A 10,437-nucleotide genomic window follows, 5' to 3' on the forward strand; every position below is an offset into this window, starting at 1 on the left:
TCACAACATCATCAGTCTCAAAAGTTTGTAGATAAACAATTTAAATACATATATAGCTACACTTGCACATTTTTATACATTAGGTACACTTAACTGAATGGTAAAATTAGTAAAACCTAGCAAATCTGGCATTTAAGTTTGCAGTGAAATTCAGATATGACAAATGTTACGGAGTACATGGAATGAAAACACAAGATGCCTTTGGAAGATTATCATAATTGTTGGTAACAATGAAAGAATGAATGACCAATGCCCTTATTTAGACCAGTCTTATGACATTTGCATGAAACTTCTTTTGTAACTTTTTTAAATAAAAGGAGCATTGCTTTACTTTAGTAAGGAAGAACTGACAACTTTTTTTTAATACTAAAAATGGAAATTCATACATGATTTGAACTCATCGGGACAATGCAACAAAAGAATCACTTTATTTTATCTTTATTTTATTTTACATAAATTAAAATAAGGGCTGCATGGTGGCGCAGTTTGTAGCACTGTTGCCTTGCAGCAAGAAGGTCCTGGGTTCGATTCCCAGCCTCGGGTCTTTCTGCATGGAGTTTGCATGTTCTCCCTGTGCATGTGTGGGTTCTTGCCGGGTACTCCGGCTTCCTCCCACAGTCCAAAGACATGCCTGTTAGGTTAATTGGTCACTCTAAATTGAATAGGTGTGTGCATGGTTGTTTGTGTGTTGCCCTGTGATGGATGGGCGACCTGCCCAGGGCGTATCCTGCCTCTTGCCCATAGACTGCTGGAGATAGGCACCAGTTCCCCCCGTGACTCACTATGGAATAAACAGTAGAAAATGACTGACTGACTAAATTAAAATATCATCTGCAAGGCAGTGGGAGGAGATGGAAGACCTCCTAAAGGTGGAACCCAAAGGCAACAGATCTAAAGAAAACAAAATGAGGCCTAAACTGGGGCCATGGGGAACTCCACATGTAAGTGATGCTGAAGCTGAACAATATTCACCAGTTTAGCTGGATGAGTAAGACTACAGGATAGTAACTTTGATGCTGTTCAAGCTATGAGAAGAGGATGCTGTAATCGATGGTGTCAAAAGCAGCACTTGGGTCTAGAAGAGCAAACACAGCAGATTTTCCTGAATCAACAGTTAAAAGAGAATCATTTAAATCTGTTGATAGAGATTTTTTAGTACTCTAATATCATTTAAAACCAGACTGAAACTGTTCATAAATAATCAAATAATCAATTTCTTTTTTTTAATCCAGGACCTAAGAGAAAAAAAGGCCGCTTGGAAATTGGCCCGAATCTTGGACATGGTAAATTTCTCCTTTTTATGTGAGCCATCTGACATTGTTTGGGCATCTGATTGGGATGCTTCCATGGAAGCTTTTGGAAAGCGTTTGAGCACATCCCATAGGAGATGAAACAGGGGAAAAGCAAGAACCTGCTGGAAAGATTAAATTTCCTTCTGGCTTGGGGCCTCCTTGTGATCAGTTAGAAGGGACTCAAGAGTATTGGCAATGAGAAGAGCTATGGGATTTCCCTTCCTGGTTCTGTTACCTCCATGACCTGCCCTGAGATAAGTGGACAAAAATAAATCTTTACATGAGAAGATGAGTCAATGGAACCATACTATTGTCTTTGAACTGAATTCTAAGAAAAAATATTTAGGGTGGAAGACAGCAAACTTAAAAATAGTTAACTGTACTCTATGGAAGAACAACAAAAACAATTAAGAGAAGAAACCTCAGGAATAGTGTTCAGAATAGTTTATTATTACCATCTATACAAAAAAATAAGTCTTCAGGGTAATGGAATTTGGTTCAAGCTAACTCGTAAACAAAGTTCAGCAGCATTCCTCTTTCCTCTGATTATCTGAGAAATACCAGGATAGACCTCTGTGCGCAGCTTTTAACGTGTTCTCACTTGCTCACATTTGAGATTGCCAGCTGAAGTACTGTTTTAGATGCTTTAATAAAACCAACAGCAGAGGTAACATTGTTTTTCTTTGTTAGTCATTTGTTGTTGTCCTTTACTCTAGATATTTTTAAAAGGTGGTGACAAAAGGTCACAAGGGTTTGGGGCTATAGGTGAAGGCTTGCAGCTGAAGCAGCGAAAAAGAGGAGCTAAGGCAGCTAAGGTCTCAGGAGTCACGAGGGGATCAGTAACAGTTGCCATCTGTAACCCTTGAAAAAATTCAGATGGGATAGATGAAAGCAGTCCTGGTAGTTTTTCACACTACTTTGCTGTCCAAGCAAGAGATGTATTTAGGTTCAACATACCACTGGAAAGCTGAGATTGTTGTGATTTGATTGACACAAGACATTTCACAGGATAAATAATACACTGATAAAAAAAAAAAAAAGATAAAACATAAGTATCTGTACTTTTTTTTAAGGGTGATTTGTCTTTTTTTTTTAAAGCTTCTAGCTCCCTGTTCATTCCTCAGAAACACAGAGCCCACAGATTGATGCATATTTACAAACTCAATAATTACTCTTTTATATAGTCATTGTTATAAGCAAAATATGTGTGCAAACATCAGTGATACGGTTAGTATCTCCAAAAGCTAGGCATGCATAACTTTTGATTGATTAATTATTGGAGTTTGTTGAAGCTTCCTTGTGTAGGCGTTGGCAAATGAAAAGCTTGGAAGAGTGCCTGAGCATGCAATTTACCAGCCTTTTTCTATTGTTACTGCAGCATCTACTGTTACCCCTAACATCATCTCCAGCAATTTTTATTCAAAAATAAACCATTCTAGGCAAAGGTTTTTTCCCCCTCAGTGATCCTGTAATTATTTGAAATAATCAAACCAACCAAATCTGATCTAACCTAGGCCCAAATAAAAATATAAATGCCCTCCTTGTTAAATCATAAATTAATAATGATTTGCCGAACCTTCTGGGTCAGTTTCAAAAGCATCACCCAGAAGTGATTACTGCCAGACCTTTGGAATCAATAAATCACCAAAATAGAACGTTCCCAACAACATAAAGAAGGCAAAAAAAAAGTTCAAAAAGCAACATTTAATGCCTCTGTCAAAATAAAATTATAAAACAGATGAGAAACAAATAACTGACATCTAGAAGTCTTGAAAATTGTCCTAGGACTCCAGTGAACCACAGTTAGAGCCAATATTCATAAACAGAAAACAATTGACAATGTTGAACCTTGATATGGGAAAACATCTCCAAGTGTGCATCAAATACTCATCCCGAGGGTCAACAAAGAACCCTGAACAACATCAAAAGCACAGCAGGTCTCACTTACCTCAGGTCAGTGTTCATGACTCAGTGAAACAAAGGTTTGGCAAAATAGCATCAGTGGAAGAGAGGTGAGAAGCACAGGTGACTAAAAAGAACACAAAGGCCCGTCACACATTTCCCCCTAAAATGGCTGGAGGATCTAATTGGTAGAACCATTAATTCTGCTCTCTATCAGAAAATCCCTGAGAATAACATCTAACCATCAATTTATGAACTTAAGCTCCAGGCTACTTTGGCTAAGGAGTGGGGCAATGATTCAGGAGGTCCATCTCTGAATGCTTCAGAAGAAAAATAAGTATTTAGGAGTGGCCTAGTTAAAGTCTGGATTGAAATTTGATTGAGATGCTGCAGTATGACGTTACACCAGTCGTTAATGCTTGAAAACTCTCCAACGAGGCAGAATTTTCCACGTTTGCAAAGAAGCGTAGGCCAAAGGTCCTCCAAGGCGACGTAAAAGACTCATTGCCAGTTATCACAGAGCCTGCACGGCAATTGTTGCCCCCAAGAGTGGTACAACCAGTTCTTCAGCGAACACATTCCTTTAGAGCATGAATGCATAAAATGCAGGAAAATACACAATTATTGCCTTGCATTGCTTTTTGCAGTTAGCCTGTTTACTGACCAAAACAATTAGCAAGCTGGTTTTCAGAAAATGTAAATGCTTAACAGTTCGTTCTGCTGTTCAGTCATTCTGAGATCTGAGGTCAATTAAACTTAAAATTAAACCAGGTGTGTGTGTAAAATACAAAGTAAAACCAGCCGAGACAGACCAGAAAACAAAATAAAATATAAGCAATATAACAGAAAAACCAGAAAACAAATACAAAATCATGGAATACTGAAGAAGACGACGATCAAAGCTATGAAAACAGCTTACTGTGTTATTTATGTTACCGTATGTCATGGAAAGAAGTTTCAACTTTAGCTTATTCCATCTGACCTGAAGTCACAAATCTATTTGAGGAAACCCACCAACATCGAGGATTTGATAACATTTCCCGCGAGTCAACGAATGGCACACATCAGTCAGCGGTTACTGGAAACATTTAGTCACAAATATTGCTGCACGATTAAATAAAAATATATATTCAAAGCCATAGTTTGTGTGCTTTGCACAATAAGACATTTAACCTTTAAATCACTATCAACATATAAATAATAGTTTGTTTTTATTGTGAAGGTCTGTTCATCATTTGGTTCACACTGAAGCACCTACAAGTTTTCAACATGGAACGACCATATTTAGAGGCTTACAAGATGTCCGAAATGTTAGAAATGTTGCAGTGCTATTACGACTGAACATATGACCCGGGGGGATGCCCCAGGTTTGCTTGTACCCTGTATCTTTTTAGCGCAGTGTTTTACACACACGGTGTCAATGAAAAGGAACTTGGTCCAAGCGACTGCAATAACTGTTCAAATGAAGTACATGAGTTTACACAAATTTAAGAACTAAAGTTAAACTTCTGGTAATTTAATGTTGTAATATCCTGAAATAAAAAAGTTTTTTCTAATTGATTGATCATCTAGACTTTTTGTTATGATGATCGTGCTGGATGCTGTGTTTGTGATAAGTGATATCTGCAGTGGGATGATCTCAGAGCCACATGTGGGTGAGTGAGTCACAGATGGGGGACTGGAAGTAACATCACACCAGCAGATGACTGTCAGAGGTGAGTCTGTGTAGATTTGTGGGGATGTGTGCATGTATTTCACAGCCTGTAACCTGAGTTCATAACAGCTTATGTGGTTCTCTGTCACTGAGGTAATGAATCACAGGCGGGGGAGCTTTTGCTGACATCTAACGCGGTGGCTAGGTGGTTATGTTGATAACAAGCCCAGTTGTTGCATAAGATCTTTATGAACTGCACTAAGGGTAAATCAGGAGAGCATACCTGAAACCTTTCTTTTCTAAACCAACCCATATGCCTGAAATATCCTTGGAAAACAGCAGTTTCACTGTTTCTATTTCCGAAAACTGAACGCGTTGCCTGTCTACAAGTTTTTTTAACCTCTGTTTAAACTTTCCTCTCTGTAGTCACAGCTGATGTGGAAAGAGCTGGGCCAAGAGATTAAAAAAGTGATTGAATGTACAATCTGAAAATCAAGGGATTATCAAACCAATTACCCTAAACGTCTTCTCTGTTTGCCCTCTAGGTCTCCGGGAATGAGCCACGGAAGATTCGGTGTCAGATGTCAGTACGCACTGCAAAGCAGAATGACAACATTAAGCAAAAATAGCAACACGGCGTGTATAAAAGCAGTAGACAGAACTGAGTCCAGGCAGACACATCCTCAAGGGCGACAAGGCTTGGAAACACATCCAGCTGAAGCATCCCAGATTTAAAGGAAGTTTTTAAGAACTTAGTGGACGCAAAAAAATATCTAAAATCTCTTTCTAGCAAAGAAGATGCCTTTCTGTAGCGTGCTGGAAAAGAGAAACGGAGTGGGGATGGGAGGTGAGCTGACCTGCAGCGTTTGGGAGGAGAACAAGGCAAAGAGGGAGAGTTACAGTGCTGACTGGCACAGTGTTACTCTCAAGACCCAACCTCAGGACAGGTGAGACACACCAGGTAGCCCAATGACATAGACCTCTAAAGTGAATGCTTCTATAGTTTCCAACTCAAATTTTTCTCTGACATCTACAGTCAGACCATGAACATGACTGATGACTCCCGCAGAGAGACCATGTTCCGGCAGTGGCAGTATCGCTCTCTGATTCAGAGCTGCCCTTCTGGAGTCTTCAGGGTGGGCACTGTGGAAAGAGGGGTGAGGGAGCACCAGCTGCTGCCAAAGAGAAACACCCTCCCACTGCCCATCTTTATACCTGCAGAGCTGGGTGTCAGGCTCGGACGCGGGGCCCCACACACGGAGCAGGATCTGCAGCCCTTCCCAACGCCAGATGGCATCTGTCCCAGCAAGAGGAGCGTGGACGAGATCACCAGAGACCTCCCACCGGTCAAGCCGACTCTCATGGAGTTTGCCAAAGCACCCAAAACGCTGGGTCGCTCCATGTCCCAGGAAGCCCAAAGAGGCTGAGAGGAAACAGACAAAAGAAGAAGTGAGGATGTTAGGGAAAGACAGATGGGATGACCGATGCAAAATAGATTTCACAGAGCAGAACTTGTTAGAAAGGATTATACCAAGATGTACATAAGTAGACTAGTGACATCTAGACAGTAACCGTAGAATTTTAGCACTACAAATGTCACATTTTATCAAAGCTGGAATTTGTTGTTCAGTGGAGTTACACGTATTTATGTGAAAGTATTTGCACTGTGATGGAGAAGGTGTCAGCTTCACCATAGGCTGATCATTGCCTGTGCTGGCCAGCTGTATACACCCTAAACGCTGATATTCAGTGTGATGGTCAAACTATGCACTTTTGTTTTGAAAAGTGCTAATTAAAGAAATAGTTAATGGATTAAGCCCATTTTATCTGATAAAAGACAGAAACTGATGTGTGTAGTAAATGTTCATGTATGAAGAAGTGATGTATGATGGAAAGAGGAAGGGTAAGAGGTGTGAGGAGAGAGAAAGCATGTCATGGAGAGTTGGTTGCCCTCCAGGAACCCAGAAGCTTCTGCCAACCTTTGATCTGAGTGGAGAGAAGAGAATGTACTGGCATGGCCGCACACTGTTGGTGTGGATATGAGTATGTTCATGTGCACATTCAATTAAAATAAGCAAAGAAAATTATTAAACTTAATCCTTCTTAGTTGAGCTGCAGCTCATTTGAACTTTAAATAGATGGTCAGCCACAGTTTGCAGTGACTAAGTTTGGACATGGGAATAGATGTCCAATGTGTGTAATGATTTTTTTTTCTTAGAGATGTATTTTTAATATCAAAAGTTTAAACGTTTGTTATTTTTCTGAATGCACAGAAATGAATAAAACATTGAAATACTTTGGTTTCTAATGTGTTTTTTTCCCTCAACGATTTTAATCAGGACCTACAAAAACAGCTGTAACAAAGTCATGAAATGAAATAATCACTAAAATGTTGAATTATGCATAGAAAACGGCTCTGTTGAAACGAGGTATAGGCCTATACTGTATAAAAACAGTTCATAAAAACAACCTTTTTTCTCACAGTGAAATTAAACCAAATTAAAACATTCCTGCTCTAGGGCGGTTATGATGACAATAACTATTTCATAGCCTAATCTATTGAAAGACATTAATAATATTGAAACTAGCATGGGCATTTCTAGTAAAATAACCATGCAAAAAAAATCTAAAGAAACTAGCTGTCTGAGGTGACTGTTACTGAATATTCACTCTTTAATAGTCAAGAAAGAGGTTTCTAAATGGACAGAAAAAGCTAATAACATTTTGCAGCAGCTAATGATGGAGGATATATTAATGTCCAAAAGACTGAGGAAACTTTACAAAAGAAAACTTTATACACAAAACTTTAGGATATCTACAGGAGCTGGTCATAAAATTAGAATATCATGAAAAAATTTATTTATTTCAGTAATTCCATTCAAAAAGTTAAATTTGTATATTATATTCATTCATTACACACAGACTGACATATGTCAAATGTTTATTTCTTTTAATTTTGATGATTATAACTGACAACTAATGAAAACCCCAAATTCAATATCTCAGAAAATTAGAATATTGTGAAAAGGTTCAATATTGAAGAAACCTGGTAAACCCATTAAAAATGTGGAGGAGATTCACAAAGAGTGGACTGCAGCTGGAGTCAGTGCTTCAAGTACCACCACGCACAGATGTATGCAAGACATGGGTTTCAGCTGTCGCATTTCTTCTGTCAAACCACTCTTGAACAAGAGAAGGCGTCAGAAGCATCTCGCCTGCACTAAAGACAAAAAGGACTGGGCTGCTGCTGAGTGGTCCAAAGTTATGTTCTCTGATGAAAGTAAATTTTGCATTTATTTTGGATATCAAGGTCCCAAAGTCTGGAAGAAGAGAGGAGAGGCACAGAATCCACGTTGATTGAGGTCCAGTGTAAAGTTTCCAGTCAGTGATGGTGTGGGGTGGCATGCTATCTGCTGGTGTTGGTCCACTGTGTTTTCAGAGGTCCAAGGTCAACGCAGCCGTCTACCAGGAAGTTTTAGAGGACTTCAAGCTTCCTGTTACTGACCAACTTTATGGAGATGCAGATGTCATTTACCAGCAGCACTTGGCACCTGCACACAATGCCAAAGCTACTAGTACCTGGTTTAAAGACCATGGTATCCCTGTTCCTAATTGGTCAGCAAACTCGCCTGACCTTAACTTCATAGAAAATCTAAGGGGTATTGTGAAGAGGAAGATGCAATACGCCAGACCCAACAATTTAGAAGAGCTGAAGGCCACTATCAGAGCAACCTGGGCTTTCATAACACCTGAACGGTGCCACACACTGATCAACTCCATGCCACACCGCATTGCTGCACTAATCCAGGCAAAAAGAGCGCCAACTATTACTCCAAGTATTGAGTGCTGTACATGCTCATACTTTTCATGTTCATACTTTTCAGTTGGCCAACATTTCTAAAAATGCTTTTTTTGTATTGGTCTTAATATTCTAATTTTCTGATACTGAATTTGGGGTTTTCATTAGTTGTCACTTATAATCATTAAAATTAAAAGAAATAAACATCTGAAATATATCGGTCTGTATGTAATGAATGAATATAATATACACGTTTAACTTTTTGAATTTAATTACTGAAATAAATCAATTTTTTCATGATATTCTAAATTTTATGACCAGTAGTTGTACAAACATTTGTTTAATTTAATATCAAATGACCCTGATGTATTTTGTAAACCAAGTTTTTATTGCCCATTTCAAGGTATGTCAAGGTTTCAAAAAGATAAGGCTTCAATACTGCTAAACGTTTTAATAATTCCATTAATAAGGTTTAAAATCCTAATTAGAGAATGAAAGTGACTGAGTTCTCCAGTAAAGCAGTACTCCCCTTGCTGCTGCACACTGCTGGCCAGTTGACTGAAATCATAATAATAATTTATACTTTTTCCTCGCTTTCAAGACAGATTTGGATGTTTGGAAACATTTCTGGTTGTGAAAAATGAGGAGTGCTGCTCAGTATTATTATCCTTATTGTGATAAAATTGTTTTGAAGCTTCAGGTGGCTGGTCTGCAGAGATGTCAACCCCAGGCTCTGCCCTGTACACCAAAATTAAGCAGCACATATAAAAGCTTGTTAGAGCTGCATTACTCTATAAGGAGATCAGAGAAAACATATTGCACAGTAAACACTTGACAACTACTTCTAAATCTGTTTATTCTGTATTATTTTAGCAAAATTAGGAATAGTTGCTCCATTTGAACTTAAATTAGATCATAATATACAGGGGTTGGACAATGAAACTGAAACACCTGGTTTTAGACCACAATAATTAATTAGTATGGTGTAGGGCCTCTTTTTGCGCCCAATACAGCGTCAATTCGTCTTGGGAATGACATATACAAGTCCTGCACAGTGATCAGAGGGATTTTAAGCCATTCTTCTTGCAGGATAGTGGCCAGGTCACTACGTGATACTGGTGGAGGAAAACGTTTCCTGACTCGCTCCTTCAAAACACCCCAAAGTGGCTCAATAATATTTAGATCTGGTGACTGTGCGGGCCATGGGAGATGTTCAACTTCACTTTCATGTTCATCAAACCAATCTTTCACCAGTCTTGCTGTGTGTATTGGTGCATTGTCATCCTGATACACGGCACCGCCTTCAGGATACAATGTTTGAACCATTGGTCCTCAAGAATGGTTCGGTAGTCCTTGGCAGTGATGCGCCCATCTAGCACAAGTATTAGGCCAAGGGAATGCCATGATATGGCACCCCATACCATCACTGATCCACCCCCATGCTTCACTCTGGGCATGCAACAGTCTGGGTGGTACACTTCTTTGGGGCTTCTCCACACCGTAACTCTCCCGGATGTGGGGAAAACAGTAAAGGTGAACTCATCAGAGAACAATACATGTTTCACATTGTCCACAGCCCAAGATTTGCGCTCCTTGCACCATTGAAACCGACGTTAGGCATTGGCATGAGTGACCAAAGGTTTGGCTATAGCAGCCCGGCCGTGTATATTGACCCTGTGGAGCTCCCGACGGACAGTTCTGGTGGAAACAGGAGAGTTGAGGTGCACATTTAACTCTGCTGTGATTTGGGCAGCCGTGGTTTTATGTTTTTTGGATACAATCCGGGTCAG

General features: G+C 39.5%; 1 protein-coding gene across 1 annotated transcript; it reads left to right on the forward strand.

The window, feature by feature from the left end:
- The first annotated feature begins 5,511 nt into the window (after window positions 1-5,511).
- On the forward strand, window positions 5,512-7,144 carry LOC124863213 (telethonin-like). The gene is made up of 2 exons (XM_047357509.1): window positions 5,512-5,795; window positions 5,885-7,144. The coding sequence occupies exons 1-2, from the start codon at window positions 5,647-5,649 to the stop codon at window positions 6,273-6,275; spliced, it is 540 nt and encodes a 179-aa protein (XP_047213465.1). The 5' UTR covers window positions 5,512-5,646; the 3' UTR covers window positions 6,276-7,144.
- Window positions 7,145-10,437: the final 3,293 nt, after the last annotated feature.

Source organism: Girardinichthys multiradiatus, chromosome X (genome assembly GCF_021462225.1).
Source record: "Girardinichthys multiradiatus isolate DD_20200921_A chromosome X, DD_fGirMul_XY1, whole genome shotgun sequence".
NCBI lineage: Eukaryota > Metazoa > Chordata > Actinopteri > Cyprinodontiformes > Goodeidae > Girardinichthys > Girardinichthys multiradiatus.

What these genes read in the sequence shown, in the direction of transcription:
- LOC124863213 (XM_047357509.1), top strand. Translation starts at nt 5,647, where the DNA reads ATGCCTTTCTGTAGCGTGCTGGAAAAGAGAAACGGAGTGGGGATGGGA. An exon ending in AAGACCCAACCTCAGGACAG is followed by an intron (nt 5,796 to 5,884) that starts GTGAGACACACC and finishes TGACATCTACAG; the next exon opens with TCAGACCATGAACATGACTG.